This window comes from Rhinolophus sinicus, chromosome 4 (assembly GCF_057876585.1).
Source record: "Rhinolophus sinicus isolate RSI-liver-muscle chromosome 4, RSI-T2T, whole genome shotgun sequence".
Classification (NCBI taxonomy): Eukaryota; Metazoa; Chordata; class Mammalia; order Chiroptera; family Rhinolophidae; genus Rhinolophus; species Rhinolophus sinicus.
In genome coordinates, this window is record NC_142504.1 from 4,793,188 (window position 1) to 4,816,167 (window position 22,980).

The 22,980-nt window shown below is 47.1% G+C and overlaps 1 protein-coding gene and 1 long non-coding RNA gene across 3 annotated transcripts; one reads left to right on the top strand and one right to left on the bottom strand.

Moving 5' to 3' along the window:
• Positions 1 to 245: 245 nt before the first annotated feature.
• Positions 246 to 21,986, top strand: LANCL2 (LanC like glutathione S-transferase 2). 2 transcript variants are annotated; one of them, XM_019726352.3, is made up of 9 exons: positions 246 to 1,254; positions 4,833 to 4,950; positions 8,228 to 8,435; positions 9,275 to 9,422; positions 10,448 to 10,594; positions 14,058 to 14,240; positions 14,542 to 14,718; positions 17,261 to 17,333; positions 19,419 to 21,986. In XM_019726352.3, the coding sequence occupies exons 1-9, from the start codon at positions 1,054 to 1,056 to the stop codon at positions 19,502 to 19,504; spliced, it is 1,341 nt and encodes a 446-aa protein (XP_019581911.2). In that variant the 5' UTR covers positions 246 to 1,053; the 3' UTR covers positions 19,505 to 21,986. The 2 variants fall into 2 exon arrangements, with proteins under 2 accessions (XP_019581911.2, XP_088653776.1); XM_088797650.1 differs by lacking the exon at positions 246 to 1,254 and adding an exon at positions 1,365 to 2,931.
• On the bottom strand, positions 16,852 to 19,366 carry LOC109444751 (uncharacterized). Its single transcript, XR_016021013.1, has 3 exons — positions 19,228 to 19,366; positions 18,606 to 18,686; positions 16,852 to 16,989 (listed from the first exon to the last, which is right to left on the bottom strand). It is a non-coding gene; the product is annotated as an uncharacterized LOC109444751 (long non-coding RNA).
• Positions 21,987 to 22,980: the final 994 nt, after the last annotated feature.

Sequence of the window (22,980 nt, forward strand, 5' to 3'; positions counted from 1 at the left end):
TTGTGTCCTATTATACGTGGTATCTTCCTAGGCAATGAATACTGGAGGGATCTTTTGGGTCAATTAAATATTTAGATGATTTAGTATGGTTTTATTTTATGTCTCATTACCAAAGATATGTTTATTCAAAACAAAGGGACTGAAAATAAAACATGAGAAAAAAAAAGTCTGTGGCTCCTCCTCCATACCCCCCCCCAACGGAGATGAATAGGAGGGACTGTTTCCCCTCCCCGGGGAGAAATTACCCTTGCGGGGCTTTTAGGCTGTTTAGAAATTCTTTTCTTTATAACAGATCTTTTTCCTTAATATCAAACAGAGCTGCTGCTATTCCTGTGGCTGGAGCACTGGGGGCCGAGGACACCCGCGGCATCGCTCGGCTGGTGAAAATGCAGATCGATGATGGCGCGTCTGGGGACGCGCTTTCCCTGGACTGCGAAACGCAGACACCTTGAATGACAGCGAATTCTTCTCTACAGGTTTTCCCTGCAGGGACGTGCCCGGCGCAGCCGTCCGGTCTTCTCTAGAAAACCGTGGAAGGGACTCAGCCGCAGGAGGGGGGCCGGGCGCGGCGATCCCGGGAGCGCTGCCAGACCGGGGGGCTCCGGCCTTGCCGTGCGCGCTCTGCGGGCCGTGGGTCCCTGTCCCCGCGGGGTCACAGGCTGAGAGCGGGCGGCGAAGGGGCCGTGCAGATGGCCGTGAGCGGGCTCTGAGCCGCCGAGCGCTCCCCGCGGAGCCCGCGCCCCCGTGGCTCGGCTGCCCAGGCGGCGCCGGCCGGGCGGGGCACCACGTGGAGCGCGCCAGCTGCAGCCTGATGTGCCAGCCACCCACTGCCAGGCCGGCCTGGCGGAGAGGCTCCTGCCCGCTGCGAAGCCCCGCGCGTCCTCCCAGCTCGCGGCCTTCCTAACGGACGCCTCGGCCTGCCGCGCAGGGTCCCGGGGAGGCGGCCGGGCTCCCAGCGCGCCGCTCCGGAGGAAACGCCTGGGCAGGAGGTTTGTCCCCGCCCGCACGCCGTGCCGCGCGGCCCCCGCGGTGGGGAAAGGGCGCGCGGCGGCGATGGGCGAGACCATGTCAAAGAGACTCAAGTTGCATCTGGGCGGAGAGGCAGAAATGGAGGAGCGGGCGTTCACCAATCCCTTCCCCGACTACGAGGCCGCCGCCTCCATGGTGGCCGCCGGAGCGGCCGAGGAGACGGGCTGTGATCGCCCCCCGCCCAGCCCCGACGAGTTCGGCCTCCCTTTTCACAGCGACGGGAAGGTGAGTCGCAGGCCCACTCGGGCCGGGCCTTGGGCCGCAACAGGTGGGGGGGCGCCGGCGGTGGTAGCGTCCGCCGGTCCCGCCCCGCGGCGCGCTGATGTCACCCGCTCGCGCCGCGCGCCGCGCAGGGTCCCGGAGGCGTCCCCGCCCCGGCGTCCCCGCCCCAGCGTCCCGGGAGCCGGTGTTTGTGTGCATCCCCGCTTCTGGTTCCCTGTTGCGGTCCTTCCCGGCGGGACAACCGGGAACGGCTGCGAGCGTCTGCCGTGCTGTCCCCCTTCCACGTGCTGGCGCCTCCTCGCGCCGCTTGCCTTTTAAACACACCGATGGAGCGTTCTGTTTCGGGGCATTTGGGAGGGACTGTCAGGGCTCTGGTGGCGGCTGACGTGCAGATTTGATTACTATCGGGCCTTTGAGCACACGCCCACCTGCAGAGCTGCACAACACCCGCTGGTAAACTGTTCACAGTTTTCCAGAGGCCCATTGTGTCAAGCTTGGCCCCTGGTCCAGTGCCCTTGGAAAAACAAAAAAGCACTGTTCGTACACAGTAGTGTCGTCTTGATTGCTCTTGTCTGTATGCCCAGGAGTTGGAAACGGGGTGTCTGAAGGAAAGCTGACTTGGTAGGGGAAAAGTGGGGTTGACCTAAACAAAGAGGTAAACTGAGGCGAGCTCAAAAAGTTGCGTTTGAGTAAAGCAGAGGAATTGCAGTTCGAGACATGCAGATTGTAAGAAGCTACATGCAAATCCGAATAGACAAAGGGAGGGTCAGCCTTTGGGGGTGGGGTTAGGAGGACATTGGGGAGCGTTGTTTTGAACAAAGATTCGTTGGAGGAGAGCTAGAGCTGGAGGTTGTGGTTTCTCACTGGCTGCCAGGGCTGGTTAGTGCTGTTGCTGGGGCAGGGAGGGATCCCCCTGTTCTTCAAAAGTGGGAGATGAAATTCCAATATGAAAAATGTTCTCCCATGTTAAAATAATTCTTCCTTTTTCCTGCTGGTTATGCAGGCCGCAGTGAATGGTACGTGGGCTAGCACTCTCCTTTCTTGGCTTCCTGGCTCCATTTTGAATAAGGTTTCCGGTATTAATTTTCACAGTGGAAATGAAGACATAAACATCAGCAGTTCCTGTTTTCATGTTTACTGATTAGGTTATTGTGGTGCCACTGCGCTCAGGGGTCTGAGTCCCGCTTTCCCTCCCTGGTTCCCCATCTATTTTGTATTCCTGAAGGTATACATTTGACAAGTCCAGAAGGCAATTTTGAAAGAGCCATTGGTCTGAATATAGAATCTCAGACAAGTGACTTCTCTAAACCTCTCTGTTCTTACATGTGATTAAAACTGGATAACAATTCCTCACTCACAGGGATGTTAGTGACTGAATTCGATTATGTAAATTGCCTGGCAAACTTCCGTATGTGGTACCTAGTAGGACCCCAGTAAATGTCAGCCTCTTTATCCCCCTTGAAAATTCAAGTCTTAGGGTTTAGAGTTCATATGTCAATATTGGTTTTTCTCTAGATTTCTTCTATATTCACATATGTTATATTTGTCTTAGTGTTCAAATTTTTTATAATAAAAATAAATCTCTGGCAAGCATTAAAAAAATCCATTATTCGTACTTAATCAGTTGCTACTGCAATACCATCCTGAGAGTAAAGAGGCTACTGCAATGTTTAGTGAAAGGTGAGTGAAGCAAACTCCTGACCACAATGTGAGTCTCCATGAGAACAATAAAGAGATGGGAGCAGTTGAGTTTCATTTTCTACCTCGTAGGAGATTAAACACCGGTTCTGTAATTACATATTTTTCTTTAAACACCTTTGTATCTGGTAAATGTGATCTTGACCTCAACTGTATACCAAACTGACTTATATAATAGAAAATTAAAGCACAAGTAACTGATTTGGCTTGTGATATCTCTGTGCAGTTAGGCAGTTAAAATTGGGGTGGGGATCCACGCCAGTGGTTGTGATTATATACTAAAGGAAACGGGAAATGGAAATTGTGGTGTTCTTGAAGATAAAAATGAGAGCACATTAAAGGGAGAAAGATTTTGTGATTTTCAAAGGTGGAAAGAGTGCTTCTCAGTAATAGGAAGATCGTGAGATAAAATGAATATGAATTGAGTTCCACTGTCTTCTGTACAGATACTTTATGATTGGCTGATTATTGCGTTTTTAATTCTTAAAATATATGTTAAGAAGGTAATTTAGATAATATCAAGGTTTGCATTTGTTTTGATAGACATGAAGTTTCATGAGATTGAGGGTGTCATGAGTTGAAGTGTGTCTCCCAAAAAGCTATGTCCCATCCAATCTACCGGAACTTCAACATGTGACCTTATTTCCATATAAGGAAATGTAATTAGTTAGGATAAGGTTTTTTTTATAAAGGAGAAAAGAGGTAACTGTCTCCCTTTCCCTTCTGAGAGTGTCATTGGAAATACCATACTCTAAGTCATTGGAATGCAAATGAATCTTTCTGTGAAAAAAGATAAGTCTGTTTGTCTTGCTTCTAGGGCCACATCCTCCTTTGAAATGTAAACAGATACCTCCAGGGTTAAGTAAACTCTCTGGAGTTCTCACAACTTAAACCATTGTAACTTAATTCCTAAGGTGTGCTTTTGGTCCAGAACCCCAAGTTCCAGTAAGATTTGCCCTGAAAGCCCTAAATGTGCCGTAACACGAAAACATTTTCTCTCGAGTCCCACAGAGGGACGTTTCATTCTGATAATGAGTCAGTCATGAGGAAGGCTTATAACAGCCATACTTTGTCTATAACTAAGAACAACTACAAAATACCCAATAGCAAAAAACAAAGTACAGACTTAAAGGAAGAAATAGGCAATAGATGATTTCACAATCACGATCAGGAATTTTAAGACACCTCAACAGTTGATATAGTAACTAGATTTTTCAAAAATCATCAAAGGCAGAAAAATCTGAGCAATTACATGTTTAAGAACATTGCCTAATTTCCCCTGAGAAAGACTACCATCAGTGAATAAGAATACCTGTTTCCTTAGCGCTAAGCAGCACTGGTACATAGTATTTTAATTTTTTTATTATTTATTAATCTGATGTGCAAAGCATGGTACTTGACTTGTATTTCATCAGTTGCTAAGTGATTGTTTTCACATATGCTTGTCACTTGATTTTTTTTCTTTTTGGAGGTGCATTGATAATTTTAGGTGTATTTCTGTATTGTTATGGTCTTTTTTTATATAATGTTTTATATTGCAAATATTTTCTCCTGGTCATTAACATTTAAACCATCTTTCTTATGCTCTTTAACTTATAGATGTTACAGTGTTTGTGTGGTCAAATCCACCGTTTTTTCTGGTTTTTTCCTTTGGTTTCTACAGCTTATTTTTTGTGATCCTACTTATGATTTCTAGTCTATATAGGGCATGATCTCATTTAGAAAAGTACGTTGTAAGACTCTGCAACCAATGAAGCATTGAAGTGGGCCGAGTAATGTAATTTCTGTTATGTTCTTACAACTCAGACTGTTAGTTAAAATATTTATTACAACATTGTCCTATTCTTGTGCAATTTAAATTTATATCTTCTTTCGGTTCTCAGATCATTCCTAATTTCACAAGGCGTATCCAGACCAAAATCAAAGACCTTCTCCAGCAGATGGAGGAAGGGCTGAAGACAGCCGACCCACATGATTGCTCGGCTTACACTGGGTGGACAGGTGAGATGTGGGGTTTACGTTATCACTGTGGTTTATTCTCGGATTCTGATGTGTACGACTTGGGTTGGAAAATTTCTTTTCTTTTAAAATGGTCAAGTTTTATACCCTTAAGTGAAGTTTGGAACTGTCTTCATTGATGACGTACTTTGGAATTTTATCTCTAAAGCAATTCATTCTGCCTGAAGTTTGACCTTTAATATATAATTTGTCATATTCTTATTTTTGTAATAGTATTTGACCTAACATATCGCTGTCTATGAAAATATGTAATAAGAGCAAACTTGCCCCAGGGTCAGTTTTCTTTTTGTTGTTGTTTGCTTTTGTTGCTTTGATCTTTGTGATAATTTGTAGTTGTGTGATTTCTGTGGTATGTTACATATAACTATTTATTCCTTGTACTCATTTATAAACACATGAAGGTTTTCATTTTTATTTTAATGATAATTAAATAAGCAAGCAGTAATGCACTTTACGTCAAACAACTTAATTTTAAAATTAGCTTTCCTTAACTACTCTTTACATTCTTCTTATTATTTTACCACGTAGCCAGAACACTCTAATACCGTATTTCCCTGAAAATAAGACCAGGTCTTACATTAATTTTTCCTCCAAAAGACGCATTAGGTCTAATTTTCAGGGAATGTCTTATTTTTTTCATGTACAACAGTCTACATTTATTCATGTACAGCAATCTACATTTATTCATTTATTCATGTACAAGAATCTACATTTATTCAAATACAGTCATGTCATCTTCTTCTGGGACATCGTCATAACTCTCCAAACCCCGAATTCTGGTTTGAATTTCTTGTGACTCCATTTCCTGTAGAACCATTGGCCCCAATCTCTCATGTCCAGCAATAGAGCTCTCCTTAAATGAGCACTTCTTGTCCATGGAGCCTGCTCGTAGTGCGTTGGCAACACAGCTGTCAGTGATTTTATCCCAGGAATTTTTCTCCCAAGTCATGGCCTCTTGCAGGCTAGGCTTCACAAACTTTCCACGCTGATTTCTCTCCATTCTATTTTCATTGTAGTCATTGATTTCCATGTGCAAATGGTCCTGGAATGGCTTAGTCATTGCAATATCAAGAGTCTGGAGATAGGCAGTCATTCCTGCGGGAATCATTATTTGATCTATTCTTCTCTCTGCAAGGAAGTTCTTCATGTCTTTAGCGTGGTGAGTGCTGGCTGAATCCCAGACTAGCAGACCTCTTTGGCCACCTCGCAAAACAAGTGGCATTAAATTGACCCACTTCTTATAACTGCTTGTGTGCACCAGACTTTTTCGGTTTCAAGAACATAAATGCCTGAGACACATTCAACCTTATCACCCTTAGAGATGATTAGAGGTGGGGCTTTCTTTCCATTCAGACGAAGTGCTAAAATACAGTAACACGTGCACTTTCGTAACCAGTGGAGGGAATGTAGATTGACGAGGCACCCCTCTGACCAATTGTCGTTTGAGATCCTTGGCCCATAAACAGTACAGTTTCATCCATAGCAATCATGTTGGAGAGCTGGTATTTAGAAAAGTCGATGCCATCAACAAAGGACTTGAATGCAAGTGCACGTTTAATAACTTCAGTATCTTCCAGCTTGAACAGTGTTGTCAACTTTAAAGACAGTTCACATCGCTGAAGGAAGACAGCTACATGAAAAATAGGAGAGAGGAAGATTGAGAAAACACTATTTCCTGGTGCACAGAACCACAAGGAGACAGCTCTGTGGGAACAGTGTGGGGATAAGAAACCTGAACTGTAACTGACGCATTGCTGGAGGCTCAGTGAAGAGCAACAGGGGAGTTCAACCCGGGGGGACCCAGTTATAGGCAGACGTCCACACCTTTGTGAGATTCACTCAAGGAGTGCTCTTGGTGCCTCACTGTAAACATGGGAGAAGAAAATCCCCTCAGCTTCTGGCAGGGGGAGGGGAAAAGGAGCCATTTTGAAATATGCTGGATCATTCAGTTCTTTTTAACAAGGCCAACCCTCAGGAGAAACTATTTTACCAGACCCTAACCTACTGGAATTTTCTCAGAGCCTAGCCTACCTGGGGGAAGGTAAAGCTTACTGCCACACGCACCCACTTCTTTCTCGCCCCTTTCAGAATACAGCGGTGATCTGTATGACCGAGGGGCAAGAAGAGGCTGGGAGCATAGCAACCAGGGCTCAGGAATCAGCAAGGGACACAGGTCCTACTAACCACTTCACAGACCATCAGGAGGCCTACCCATGAGTTTGGCTCAACATCTTTAAAGAAATGGATAATGATAAAAGAAAGACCTCTCAAAAACGTCTTAAGAATTAATTTGAAAGGGAAGTAGGATACCCCTGGATAAGAGAATTGAAGAAAGAAGAAGGTACCTGTTTAGAGAAATTTTAAAAGCAAAATGAAAAAATAGTAAAAATGAGAGTAGGATATTAGACAAAGAACAGAATATTAGAGACCCTCAATTCAAGCATTAAGAGTCTTGTTTGGTCTTTTCACCATCATATAATTTCTTTCAATTTTCCTACAATATACTTTATTAAGTATGTATGTATTCATATTCATTTTTTACTAGATCTCATGTTGACTTCTTGAACCCAGGAATAATAGCATGCGTCTTTTAGAAGCCACGTAGGTCATCCTACATAGAGTTTCAGCAAAAGCCCCCTCTCTGGTTCACTTGAATATGGTATCTGGATCTGTTCTTTAAAGTAGGAAGGTTGGGTCGGTGATAAACTGTATCTTCTGTGTTCGTTACCTTACTCTGCACCGTGTGGCTATTCCATCAATGGTGAGTTGACTCACTGATTAGTTGGTCATTTCAATGGGTTGATCGCTAAAGAAAATTGAAAAATTGTAAGAAGTAGAAGAATTGGAAAGAAGAGAGTGTAAAATTCCAAAAAAGTAATCATCTAATTTGGGGTAAGACAGGAGAAAATGATTATATGTGAAGTAAAAAGAAAAAGATCTAAGTTAGCTCAAGATGCACAGGAGAATGAATGAAACCTTGAAAGGAATTGAGGTGATGAGTGGGAAGTCTGTCTTAGTCTGGGACGCACTGAATCGCTGTGTCGGAACAAGTAGCATGATAACATATTTGGACTTGTTTTAAGTTGTTTTCTACCCTGAATTCTCTTTTTTTGTTTTTTTAATGTTTAAAAAATGTATTGTGTAATTTCTTTGATGTTGCCCTCTAGAAATGTAGGTTTTATATAGGTTTTTCACGTAACCATAAAATTATGTCCTGAAGGTAATAATGGCTTTTCTTTGGGGTGTGGGTTTCTTCCAGGCATAGCCCTGTTGTACCTGCAGTTGTACAGGGTCACTTGTGACCAGACCTACCTGCTCCGATCCCTGGATTACGTCAAGAGGACACTTCGGAATCTGAATGGCCGCAGGGTCACTTTCCTCTGCGGAGATGCTGGGCCGCTCGCCGTGGGAGCTGTGGTTTATCATAAACTCAAAAGCGACTGTGAGTCCCAGGAATGCATCACAAAGTGAGTTTTTAAAATTACAAGTGTTTCCTCCAAATTCTGAGTTGAAGACCTTGCTGTAGAAAGACAGTCAAAAAGGAAATCTTTTCTTTAATTTACTGTGGCGAACAGGTCTCTCCGAGAGGTGTAGAGCTGTGTATACTAAGCTTGAGAGCATAGTGGTGGGGTCATAGCTCCTTCTATCCAAGCTTGTGTTTGCCTTAATTTGGGGAGGGAGAATGAACATGTTTCTTTGTGTTACTTTAGTCGTGTTTGTGAAGCAATTTTTCATTGCCTTCAATGCTTGAAAATAGCTTTATATGCCTTAGACTCACTGTAATAACTAAGTCATCTTTAGGTTTTATTGTTCTGGAACAGTTAGAGAGTTTGTTCTGGAACAGTTAGACTCTATACATGTTAGTTCACCTTCTTTTCTGAGGAAGCAGAAATCAGGGCTCCCCCCTGTGGTCCGGTGGAGTGTCTGGCACGTGCTGGGCTGTTAATGTTTGTTGAAAGACGGAATAAGCTAGTTCCCAAACATTGGCTACATCTTAGTGCCATTTTCACTTTGATTTTAAATCACTTTCGTCTAATTCTGGATTTCAAAATTGAGTATCTTCTCTTACATGGTTTAGAATAGATGTAAGGTAGAAATTTTGAATACAAAGCAGTTTTGTTATTTTGATGTCTGAGAGAGAAATTAGTGACTTGCAGAAGGTTTTGTTTTCTGGAGGTTTTTTTCTTTTTTGTATTTTTTAAAATCAGTTTTAAATGGAAAATAAATAACAGGTAATCCCTAAAGTGATGAGGAGGAAGAGGTGTTGTAGACACTGTATGGGCAAACGGTTTTTCTTGTCGGGCAGACTTCTGCAGCTCCAGAGAACGGTTGTCTGCCGGGACTCAGAGCTTCCGGACGAGCTGCTGTACGGCCGGGCAGGCTATCTGTATGCCTTGCTCTACCTGAACACGGAGATCGGCCCGGGCACCGTGTGTGAGGCAGCCATCCAGGAGGTACTGTCGCTGCGGGCACCCTCTCCCCCCCACTGGCACCTGTCTGTCAGCACAGGGTTACGGGAGTGGCCGGACTCTGCTTCGGGGTCAGAGTGATTTCTTAAAGCAGCTCACACGATTCGTAAATAGCTCCTTTTTTTCCTTTCTAGGATTTTTTAAAAATCTGTACTCCTCTTAGGTCTGTATCAATCCAGCTATTTTTATTAGAGTCGAACAACAGTAGCTTCACAAAGACAGGATTTTTCTCATGAACTGTCTGCACTGATAGGCAGTCCTGGGACTCTGGGTGGGGACCGGTTCTTCTGTCTTGTTCCACCATATTCTGGGGCCTGGCCTTACCTGCGTGACCAAAGCCAGTTGAGCACGCCCACCCACGCACCCACCAGGGCACAGATGAGAAAGGGAAGACGCGCAGCTTCCTCTTAAGGTCGAGAACTGGAAGCTGCTCGCCGCCCTGCTGCTCACGTCCCACTTCCATGACTTAGTCACATGACTACGTGCAGCTGTCTGGACCTCACACTGGGAGCACAGTTACCAAAAGTGTGAGGGAGAAAGGATACGAGGGGGGACAGTGTCCGTGCCGGCCATTACAGATCTGCCGACCTTGTTCTGCTCTAACCAAAGTCCCACACACCACAGCAAGCCTCACAGGTGGGGCCAACTCCTCCAGCGTCTCCCGGAGGATCGCCAGGCTTTGGGGAACATACTGCGGCCCCAAAGCTACTAAGTAGTCCAGGATGGGTTTTATAGGAGCGTTTCTAGATTCTATAAACTGCTCACACAAAGAACTTGGCATTTCGTGGTTTCACTTCTTACTATCTTTTTCTACTCTGAGATTGTCTTCTGCTTTTCCTTTGCCTGTGTTTACTATTTATAACATAAAGATAACTGTTGGTGACTAACTGCTCAAAGATTTTTTTAGATTAAGCTATCTATCTATCTAAAGACATGCTAGCATCACTGACCCTGAAACAGGATACGTGTAAGCTTTCAGCCTCACGCTGTGCCGTTGTCTGTCTGTGTAGGTCGTCAGTGCTATTCTTGAGTCAGGCAAGGCTCTGTCGAGGGAGGAAAGGAAGGCTGAGCGCTGTCCCCTGTTGTACCAGTGGCACAGGAAGCAGTACGTCGGCGCAGCCCACGGCATGGCGGGAATCTTCTACATGCTAATGCAGGTACATAAGGATGCTCTCGGTCCTGGCGCCGCGGCCACACTGTAAGATCAGACAGGAAGAGGGAGCTAAACCTCAGGACAAACCTGCAGTGTCTACTCATGCACCGAACAAAAGCAAACCAGATCATTTTATTCCCAGGTAGATGTTATCATTCTCTGCTGAGACAGTAGAGTTTGCAATCTAATTGGGGAAGCTGGATTTACTTTAAATACGGTGAACACTAATGATGTGGAAAATCTTTTTCCACTTTCATTTTCTGAAGTATAATTATTTATGTAAATTCCTTATTTTTGTGTATTTCATAGGACTTGCATTTTTAAGGTTTATCATTGCCAATATGTACAGAAAGGTAATAAAAATACAAGTTTGTGAATGTAAAAAAAAAACAAAGAACCAGAATGGAGCAGAGACTTCCTCCTATTCAGAAACCGCCCCCCCACACACACTTGCTGTCAGTTGTGTCCTAAATTTTTAACTAGGTTTTCGTTGTGGTTATGGTCTTGTCTCAATCATGGCTGACACCTGCTGAATCAAGTACTGACTCCCGACCGGCAGAGAGTCAGAGACACCCCCCCCCCAATATTGCTTCACCTGGTTTGCTCCCAGCCATAGGGTCCAGGGCCCCTCCCTCTTTGTATGCAGACTACTTTTTCTTTCCATTAAGCCTTTCTGTATTTCACCATAACCGTAACAGGGTAGTTAACTTGCTTAAAATCACAAAGCTGGTAAGTCAAGGAATATGAATTAGAATTCAGCTCTTTTTGACTGAAAGCCCATATTCCTTTTATAAAATTTTGCTTTAAATTCTTTTTTTTTTTCTTAAACCTACTGTGTCATGCTGCTACTACCCAAGGGAAGATAGGAAATTTATATCTACACGGGACTAAACCCCCCTTTTCTGATAATTACTTATCTTTGTTTATTGTTGTAGAAACCAAAACATGTATGTATTCCAATTTGTAAGTTTTCTTCATAGTGCAGACACACTTTTTCAATATAACTAGAATTGTACATTTCATTTAAAAATGGTTCTGATATTATGGACAGTTGGCAAATTATGTGTATCCTCTTTTTTCCCAGAAAAAAGTTTTAGCAGTGGTTTTGAACTTTTTTTTAGTGATAATACCCTTAAGGGAAACATAATTAAATGAGAACCATGCCAATAAAAAATAACCCAATTTAGATTTCGGTGTTTAGGTTAATTTTGTTAGATATTTGGGATTTCCTTGAGAGAAACACAAGTCATAAATTCTCCATACATCTGCTTTTAAAGTGAAGACCATGGGCACACTGTTTAGTAAGCGGTCTATTTAGAAATTGACGTCAATTTTCTTTCAGTGATCTCTAAGCAGCGTTGTGCTGAGCCAGCTCACAAAAGCCAATGTCATATATCTCTTCCCTGTTCCACATTCAGTGCTGGTCTAGTAGTGCAGACATGCAGCAGTATAGCAGTGCAGCAGTGTGACAGCGTGACAGTGAAGCAGTGTGACAGCGTGACAGTGCATCAGTGTGACAGCGTGACAGTGCAGCAGTGTGACAGCGTGACAGTGTAACAGTGTGACAGTGCAACAGTGTGACAGTGCTGCAGTGTGACAGCGTGACAGTGCAGCAGTGTGACAGTGTAACAGTGTGACAGTGCAACAGTGTGACAGTGCAGCAGTGTGACAGCGTGACAGTGCAGCAGTGTGACAGTGTAACAGTGTGACAGTGCAACAGTGTGACAGTGTGACAGTGCAGCAGTGTGACAGCGTGACAGTGCAGCAGTGTTACAGTGCAGTGGTGTGACAGTGCGACAGTGTGACAGTGCGACAGTGTGACAGTGTGACAACACAGCAGTGCAGCAGTACTAGGTCCCTCTGGACAATTTTATTTGGAAGGCTAACAGAACAATATACACAAAAACTTTTAAAATCACTTAAACAGAACTCCACTTTCTCGATGGCAGAATAAAGACAATTCTTTTGACAATCATCTCAAAACAACCAGAAAACCGAAAACAGAAACCCAGTTTCTCTGATGAAACGAGGAGACAACTGGCACCCCAAGGTACCCCCGTGTGGACACGAAGAGACGAAAGAACGGCAAGTAACCCGACAGGACTGAGGGCTCACGTGTAGGTGCCCCAAGAGGAGAAGCCGCTTGTCCTGCGCGGCCCTGGCACTCGGGGGGAGGGGCCCCGTACCACGAAGGCAGTGCCAGGCGCGTGTTCGTGTGGGGACGAGGGCTGCTGTCCTCATGAGCCCCTGCACAGGGAGGGGACTGGCCCTCTCCTGACTCCGCTGGAGACAAGGGGCACGGTCTGGAAGAGCTGAAGCAGCTCTCTGAGCTCAGGGAAGCCAGGTGGCGAGGAGGGTTGTGTAAACTGGGGTGGCACGACTGTCGCGTGCTCACACCTCCCTGCTGCTGCCGCCAGCCTCCTGCACCACCTTCCTCTCCCCACAGTTGGCAGCACCTCCACCTCAGGGGTACGGACTGAGGTCCATGTTTTTGAAGAAACAGCTCAGAGATCCAAAGACCATGAAAACACTGATTTGAAAAGACGTCTGCCCCCTGTGTTCACTGCACAATAGTCAAGAACTGGAAAGAACCTAGGTGTCCATTGACCGAGGATAAAGACGATGGATGTAGAAACAATGGAGTCTTACTCAGCCATAAAAAATAGATGAACTATTGCCATTTGGGACAACATGGATGGAGCTTGGGGGTGTTCTGCTAAGTGAAATAAGTCAGACAGAGGAAGAAACCATACGATTTCCCTTTTATATGGAATATAAAACGAAAAAAGAAACAAATGAACAAATAAAACAAAAAGAAACTCATAAACACAGACAATAGATTGGTAGTTACAGAGGGGAAGGGGGCTGGGTGGAGGGCGAAATGGGTAAGGGGGTCAAATGTAGGGTACGGGATGGAAACTAGACTGGGTGGTGCACAGGTACGGAGATAGCGGATTACAGTGCTGTACACCTGGAACGTACGTGATGTTGTAAACCAGTGTCAGCTCAATAAAAACAAAGATGATACAGGTATTTGAAGGTCCCCATTTAAAAAGTTAGCTAGCTATCTGTGATGGTTCATTTTATGTGTTCACTTGGCTGGGCCATGATGCCCAAATATTGGGTCAGACGTTATCCTGGATGTTTCTGTGCGGGTATTTTGGGTGAGATTCACATTTAAATGGGGAGGCTTCCAGTACATCAGCCCGCCCTCCGTATGGGGGTGAGCCTCACCCCTCCCGTTGCAGGCCTCCCCTGGGCCAGAGCGAGCTCTCCAGCAACATCTAAGAGCTGAAACAAAAGTCTGCCGTAGTCTTAAATAAGTAGATATTTGAGTCGATTCTCATTTTATACACTCCTCAGGATTCCACGTCATTGGTGCTTTACTCTATTAGCCACAATACAGAGGTTTAAAAAAAAAAAAAAAACTTAAGAAAAACAAATGTTTTATTTTTATTTGTTTAAAGCCAGCAGCAAAAGTGGACCAAGAAACCTTGACAGAAATGGTGAAACCCAGCGTGGATTACGTTCGCCACAGGAGATTCCGATCCGGGAATTACCCGTCCTCCTTGAGCAACGAAACGGATCGCCTGGTGCACTGGTGCCATGGCGCGCCGGGCGTCATCCACATGCTGACGCAAGCTTACAAGGTCAGTCCCCCGTCGGGCCAGTGTGCCAGGACCGGCTTTCACCCCCAGCTTTTCAGCGTGACTCGGGCAGGCAGTTCAGTTTCACAGACTGAGTTTTAGAATTACTTTCGCAGAACCATGAGCTAGGAGAGGGCAAGGGGTAGCCAGGTGGGTAAGATGGGAAGCTGCTGTGGTCTGGCGGCGCTGGTGGTGGTGCCCTCTCAGGTTCCCTCGTGCCCTGCGGCTTTCTCCACAGAAAGGGAGCTGCATTGCTAACTCGTCATTGACATCTTGCTAACACTGCTCCTGCCTCGCCGCCCAGGTGTTTAAGGAGGAGAAGTACCTGAGGGACGCCGTGGAGTGCAGTGACGTGATCTGGCAGCGGGGTTTGCTCCGCAAGGGCTACGGGGTCTGCCACGGGACGGCCGGCAATGGCTACTCCTTCCTGTCCCTTTACCACCTCACGCAGGACAAGAAGTACCTCTACCGAGCTTGCAAGGTAAGGACGGCTCTATCCACACAGCTTCCGAACTCTCCGGAACACGCACAAGGTCCAGAAGCACAGCTCCGCCCTCCTTTTAACCTATTTCTCCCAACTCTGCAATTTCTTCTGTTTCTTCCAGCCAGAGCCTTGCCCTGGCCCTCCCCCACTGCACCCCTCCCCCACTGCACCCCTCCCCCACTGCACCCCTCCCCCACTGCACCCCTCCCCCACTGCATCCCTCCCCCACTGCACCCCTCCCCTGCTCACAGAGCCCCTGCGCCCCAGCCCGCGCCCACTTCCCCACCTCCTCTCAGCCCACTTTCTAGCCCGCACTCACCACACTCCAGCTGTGCTGCCCCATCTCTGCATGGACTGAAGCGAGCCACGTGCCCCTGTGGGCATTTTATTAGCTGTTTCTTCCATCAGGAGTGTTCTTGCCCCAAAACTCGCGTGGCTACTCCCTGTCATTGTAGTGTCGGCTTCTGTGCTGTCCCTAGAGGGCCTCTGACACCTTCCTCTGTCTTGCTGCCAGCTTCTCGAGTGTGTGGTAGCACAGAATACAAGCTTCCTGACCTCACTCGTCTAGGTCACCACCTACACCGCTGCCCAGATCAGAGACCGGCATTCGGCACAAGCCAGACTCGGACAATGTTTGTTGTATTTTCATTACTGTACACATTTCACAGGATGTAGTTGGATAGTCACAGAGAAAAGACTGGAAGGAAACACAGCGCAATGTTTACAATCACCCTGAGAGATGGACGCCTTATAGGCAACTTATCTTTATAATTTTAAGACGGTGAACATGTTGCTATTATGAAGCCTTTTCTCAACCCAGATAGAATGGACGCCGGCCGTGGTGCCCCCCTGCGAAGTGCACACAGGCCTGTTGTGGGGCCCACACTCGTAGAGAAACACGCAGCGTGTCTGGGGCCACCGAGGGCAGGCACCTTACCCCCGGAGGTCAGGAAGTGACGTCCAGGCTGGGATGGACAGGATAGCGTTACAGTAAGCAAAGGGGATGGGAGATGTTAGCAGGAGAGGGACCTGCCTGTACGAAGGCCTGGGGTGTGAGGCCCCCAGCAGGACAGCGACGTGCGTGTGGCTGGAACCGATCGGTGAGGGCAGCATGGACGGGTGAGAACTGCAGTCGTGGACGGTTAAGTAAATACGGGAATCGGGAAAGGCTTTACGGAGGGTGAGACATAGCTAGGTTTTCAGATGCAGAGTCTTCCAGCTGGACCAGGAAGGGCTTCCTTGAGGAGATAGGTGCCTCCCTGATGGGGGAATAGCTCCTGCATGAAAGCCCAGAGGACCCCTCTGTGTGGGGGGCGCAGGTGAAGGTGAAGTCCGACAGGTGAGCAAAGACCAGAGAAGTTGCTCCTTCTCTAGTCGGTAGCTCTCAACCTAGTCACACCGTAGGGCCACTGGGGGCCTTAAAGGAAGGCTGGACCCCACCCCTGTCTGCGTGTCCAAGCTCCTGGTGGTTGTCACATCCGCCAGTGAGCGCTGCCCTGAAGGTGGGGCTTCACGGGGTTTGTCATGGTGCTGACTCCTCTCAGAAAGCTTGCTGTGGTCAGTGCAAAGCGTGAGCTCAAGGCTGGCTTTCCCCACACTGTTCTTTCATAATTAACGTAAGAAATGTTGAGTTATACACAGGGCTTCGGCTGTAATGATCAAGAGGAGAGATTTAGAAGCACTTAGGATGTTGAGCGCACAAAACCTAGCGGGTTATCTAAGGTAGAGAAGATGCAGCGAGCAGTGTCTCCCTGTTGTCTGACTAAGGACGCCAGGTGGCTGTATATCAGCAGCTGGAAGGGTGAGCAGATGTGGAGGGTGGAAAGCAGAGTGAGTTTTATTTCATGTGTGCTTAATTTGATATTCCTTGTGTTTATTCATTACAATTCTTTATAGAAAAATGACAAAAAATATTAAGTTAGCTCAAGCCAAAAGGAAATTTATTGTAATGCTTAAACCCCATGGAGGAGGTTTCAGAAGGAAGGGTCAGGGTACTCAGAGATGCTGGGAGCAAGGGGTGAGCAGTTTCAGAGATGAAGGACGTGGTCAGGCGGCGGTGCTCCTGGCGGTGCAGTCACAGGGACGCCGTGGGGAGCCCATGAGAGTGGCAGGGGGCCAGGCTGAAGCTGGGTGTGTTCTAGCCGATGCCGGAGAAAAAGGCGGGGGGCCAGCAGCTGGTTCTGAAGGTGGTTTCAGAGCCAGGGTTTTTGACAGATTTTGATAGATTTATTTTAGGAATGACCACCGGGAGGAGAAGGGCGCAGGTGCCTAGAAAAGACAGGTTGTTGTTAGTTTTCTGTTTCAATCTTCCCTCCAATCCTTTGGAGTAGACACCACCTTACAGCTGTGAAAAGAGGCCGAGAAGTGACGGACAGCTGAGAAGAGGTGGCCCTGGGGTCCAGCCCAGAGCCCACGCCGCTCGCCTGTCTGGCCAGGAGCGCCTCCCTTTGACTCTTGGTGAAGTCATCGCAGTATCTTTTTTGTTGTCTTTCCACCCAGTGAAAGCCCCCCTCCTAAAAGGAAATACATCTCTTCTCAGTTTGCAGAGTGGTGTCTAGAATATGGAGCCCACGGGTGCCGCGTTCCCGACAGACCCTACTCTCTCTTTGAAGGTAAGGGGGAGGGGGACTGCGAGTGATTGGGCGCATGCATCTGGCCTGTCTCTGTGTGGACTGACACTAGGACCTTCATCTTACTTGAGTAATAAACTCCACAGCTACAAAATAACAGTGAACAGAGCAGTTTATCGCTGACAATTCCACTGAGTCTCTTTACCGTGCCTACTTTGTGCTGTGTCTTCCAAGTGTTTTTAGATCTTTTGTGATGTATAGATGCAGACAGAACATAGAATGTTTTCTGCTTGGTAATGGGAGAAGTAATAAGTTTCCTCTTCTGCATTTCATCTGGAATAATGTATATATAGTAACAGTCTATTCACAGGAAACTTGGTTAGTTATTTAAATATATTTAAGTTATGCGAAGATGAAGAATCATTAATATTAGTAATTAAAAGCATTCCTAATTAGAAATATTAGTAGTTGGAAAGAGTAATAAGAGACTATTGAAGAAATTTTGGGAAAACGAGCAGTGACAGAGCTGCAGACACTGTGTGTAGACGGCGACTCAGGAAAGCCCAGTGGGGTCTTGCAGACACTCAGCTGCTCTTCGTATGTAGCTTGTGTGTATGTGTGTGAACTGGATACTGTACAACATCAGCCACAGAAACCAAAGAGCAAAGGTTAATGGTATTAGGATAAATTGGTGATAACTTTTAATAACTTTAGAGCCACAGCTATTCTAATTCCAAAATAAGCCTCAGAGGGAGTAAGTGGTTGAATATTTTTTAAAAAATCAAACAATAGGTGGGTGTTGACTTTTGTCAGATGCTTTTTCTGCATCATGTGACAAGATCATGTGATTTCTTTTTTCTTCGTTAGCCTATTAATAGTGTGGATTTTTAATCTGGATAGATTTTCAAATCCTAGTCAGTCTTGCGTCTCTGGACTAAACCTCACCTGGTCGTGGTATACAGTTGTTGTTGTTTTCATTGCAGAATTGCATTTGCTAATATTGTGTTGAGGATTTCGCATCTGTACTAGTAAAGTGTATTTCTGGACTTGGCGGAACCGTCCATGTCCAAGGGGTACGGCCCAGCCCACCATGCAGGAACCAGGGTCTGCTCCAGGCCCTGCAGGGCTTAGGGCGTCACCGGCTGTCGCTCACAGATTGGCAGTCTTTGGATAAGCTTCTGGAACACTTTCTTCAAACAAAAACTTTAAGGAAGTTTTTCCAGCCCAAGTGCAGGAAAACAGCTACTGGCACATACAAAACATAAACGATTCACCAAATTACCGAAGGAAAAAGCCAGACAATAGGCTACATACGTGCTGTGTGATTCCATTCATGTGACGTCCTGAAACAGGCCATCTAGTCCACGGTAGACTGGAGAGGGACACAGGGACTTCCTGGGCAAGTGATAAAAATAGGCCACATCTCAATACGGGTTTGGTTTACACAGGTGTACGCGGTGGTCAGAACCCTCCTGAAGACTTGTGGGTTTTGTCGTATGTAAATTTTACATCAAAAGAAAAACGCTAAACAGAAACCCAGTAGGGGAAGGATAGTTTTGGTTGAAGGGGGGCCGGGAGGCTGGAGCGCGGGGCGCCCTCCTCACCCCACCCCAGAAAGAAGCTCCCGCACCCCCACTTAGAACCTGCTGCTCCGCTACTGCACTGATCTGGGGTGGGGTTTTGACCAAAGCAAGTCAAGTTCATTTTCAAGTGACGTTCTTAGGACCTAAAGAACATGTAAAATGCACCTTTTTGTTTGGAATAAGACTATACAGGCGCTGAGAGAGGAAGCTTTATATGTTGAAAGATGACAGCCGCACCACCCATGACTTTTGGTAGTGATTCTGTGACATCATCTTAAAGTTTCAAGGTACTGAGATAAAGGCCAGAAACCAATTTTTAAATGTAAGATAGTGAAGGAAAGTGGTATCCTTACCTGCTGGGTTGTAGTGTAAGGATTTCTTTCTCTCTTTCTGTCTCTCTTTTCTTTCCTCCATCATTTTTGAAGTCCTCAGCTTCTTTCCCCACGTCCTTACAGCTCCTGGTAAAGGAAGTGATTAAAGGTCACTTTGTTTCAGACATTTCCCTCACGCCCTTTCATAAAAGAATCCCCATCTTACGTTACAGGCATGGCTGGTGCGATTCACTTTCTCTCCGACGTCCTCGTACCAGAGACATCACGGTTTCCAGCATTTGAACTTGGCTCTTCGTAGATGGATAAAAAGGTGCAAAAAGACTGTGAGACCCATTTGGACCAAAAGTCACCAGATTGCTTAGTGCCTGACGAAGAACCAACTGTGAATCCGGAAAGAGGAAAAGGAGAAGCGACACTTCACAGCCCCTTGTGTTGCAGACCCTCAAGTTCAAGTTAGTGCATGAGTGACAGAAACCATCTCATTGGCGTTTTGTGACAGTGTTCCCCTCACTGGTGTGAAATACGGATTCTTCACGTCCAGTTCTCTGTAGTGTCTGCATGTTTCTCGGTGTGCGTTGTTTGTAAGTTGTTCTAAGTGGAAAGCCCTGTGTCCATGAGCTGGAGCTGACTGTGCAGGAGCCCGGCAGCCACTTCTCTGTGTACAAAGTTCTAAGTGTTGACACACAGGCAGTAGGTAGGCAGTGGTGTCGCTAGTTATCAGAAAGATTCTCGGGGTGGTGGGGGCGGGGTGGGGTATATCCCAGTGGTAATATTTTCTCTGCATTTCTGTGCATACCTTTCAGATGAGCATGGAGGAAAGACCACTCCAAAAACTGAAAAGAAACCCACCAGATAAGAGGGTGTTGGCTGGCATGGTTGGAGGGCTGAGCCTCCCCACAAGGCGGGTGTTTGTGTGTTTTGTGGTCACCTTCGTGTTTTTAAGAAGCCCGAGGAGGTGCACTGCAGCCCTCCTAGGGCTCCCTGCCCTCAGCAGAGGTGTCAGGCACTTTGTGTGACCTTCCAGAGGCGGCTCCCTGCTAGCTAGTGCCCTGGGGAGGGGACTTCACGATGCCAGGGACAGCTTGCAAGGGGAGCCTTTCCGTGGCCCTGTCCCACATCAGGTAGCCGTGGCTGAGCATGGCAGTTCTAGATTCAGCGCATGTCAGCGTTACAACTCACTGGTCTGCGCTCAGAGGGTAAAGTTCCAGAAGGCTGAGAAGCAGAGTCACCTGTCCCTAAATGAAACTGTCCTAAATCCCTGCAATGAAACTTAGTTCAAAACTGCAAGTTGTCAGAGTATAAGTTTGGGATTCACAGTTCTTATATTTTGTCCACTTATTTGGGTGATAAAATCTCACATTGGATGAGATGTATGAAGCGTAAAAGTACTAGTCTTCATTCATACGTACAGGAAACGTAATGTAACTAAGAAAATTAGGGTACTACCTGTCTGACTCTTTTTATTTTAAAAGAGGGCATTAACTTGGATTAGTGTACCTTGATAATTCCATCACGCAGATTTCAGTTTGTCGAGTGTTTTCTTGTCATGGGACGAGTGGTCCAGGACCTCCTAGCACTTCTCATGTTGCAAGCTAAGGCACAGGGCATACGAGACAGGCTAGGTCTCTCGGTGGCCCGGTCCTCATCCAGAAGGGGGTCTAAACAGGTGTCAGCCCCACTTTCCACGCCTTTCTTAAAGGAGATCCATGTAGGAGACACATCTGCGTGCACACGCCTTGCTTACGCTGCAGCTGAGCCCCACTGCGGGGCAGACACCCTCACACGTGACCTTCAGTCTCTAAAATGATGCCTCGTGAGTCTTCACTGCAGACCCCCTTGTTTCTGAGTCATGCCTGTTTTCTTTCAAGGAGGCTGATGACCTCCACGGGTATAAATCCTCATGGTTGTGTCTCAGCCCACGTCATGGGCCTGCCCAGGTGCTCCTCGGGGATCCCAGTACCCCCTTTATTAGCTGAAGGCGGGACGTGCTGTCGTGAATGAGCTGAGGGACTGTCTGGCAGGAGAGCCCACCTGATGTCACAACTCAACCAAACAGCACTGCGCCCGTCCTCCCCACGCATCTCGCTCACACCACACATGGGTCCTGCCCGCCTCGTTCACGGAGCCCTCAAGGCTTCAGCTGAAAGCTTTGCCCAGGCCATCTCCTTCCTCGGGAAGGCAGGGGGCCACCCAGGAATCACACTGAGGCCCCCCAACACAGCCTGTCAGCAGGAGGGAGGCAGCTCAGGGAAACCCAGGTTCTGGCCAGAAACAGTGGCACTTGTCTGGGTAGCTCACCATGTATGGAAAATACTTGTTGGCCTTGTTTCTGACTGACACGCCGAGGGAAAGATGACATATTTGTGGGATAAATGGAGATTTACGTCCCAAGTTGTTTTTAAAGCGGTGGGTTGACCCCTTCCTACTTACCCACTAGATGTTAGCAGGTGTGCAGCTCTGTGAGCTCACACTGTCCCACTCACTGCCAGCATGTGACATGGGCTGCCACGTACCACACTCCCAGCTCTCGGCCCCTGGAAGCAGAGGAGAAACAGCATGTACGTCAAAGGACACAGGACTTCAAGTCAGTTCAGTAGTTCTACATTCAGATCTCAGAACATCTCACACGAGTTCTTGGATTTCTCAGTGTCCTCCAAAATGTGTCTAAAATTTAAAAACGTGTGTGCGCAATACCATTTTAAAATTGGAAAGAAAGTAGATGTCCAGCAAACGCCTGTGGGGTCCTTTGGTTTTGTTAGTAAAGAATTTTGTGGTGACGACTTGTGGGGTCTTCATTTGTTCTCACCTGTCGTGTGTGGGAGCGGCAGGGGCGAGGGGCCTCCATGCTTCACTCCCGTGGTACCAGGGATCCGGCAGAGCGAGGCGGAGCCTCTCCACAAGCACCTCTTAGTCCCTCTGCAGCCTGGGCATCATGGGGGGGCAGCACTTGTTGAGCCTGCAGTGTGACTGGCCTTGACACGCACCAGCGTCCCTACCAATGACCACATGCTGAGGTGGGCATTGGCGTTCTCACTGCTCCACAGATGAGAAAGCCTTGCCCAGGGTCGCAGGGTCACAGTGAGAGGAGGGGCTGTCAGGGCTCAGACCCAGACGGTTCTCGCCAGTCAGCACACGGCTAGCTCGCACTCAGTACCTCTACCTACGTGCCCGATACAGAAGGTAAGACACTGACATCTGGGAGAGGCCACACTGTTTCAGATGCTTCTGGGAAGTGAGAGAGAGACTAAGAACTGACCGACAGATTCAGCAGCCCAGGGGTCACTGGTGAATTTGTCAGCAGTACAGACAACGCTTGAAAGGGGTTTTGTTGCAAAAGAGGAAAGAAATGGGGCCATCATTAGCGAGAGAAACAGGATCATGAAAAAACTTTTAAGTTCAGAAAAAGAACAGCCTGTCCATGGGCGTGATCCAATGGGCACTTAAAGAAAAAAGTGAACGGCTGGGGAAGGGCTGGAGTGAGTCCTGAGGCAGGCAGAGGGGTGGGGGCTGGCACAGGGTGGATCAGCTGCGGGCCGAGCTGGGACATCCCACGTCTGCAGTTGGCAGTTGGGCACAGGTGCTGGGGGGCGGGTAGGTGGTGGCGGGAGCTATGCAACTTCCCAGTGAAGTGGGAGCCAGGCAGCATCTGCTGAGGGAAGAGGCAGGAGGAGGACGAGGTGTTGGGACTGGGAGAGGAGAGAGAGGGACGGTTACCCAGGGGACGGCAGCGTGGGTGCGTGCTGTGGAAATGTCAGCATGCTCAGAAGTCACTCA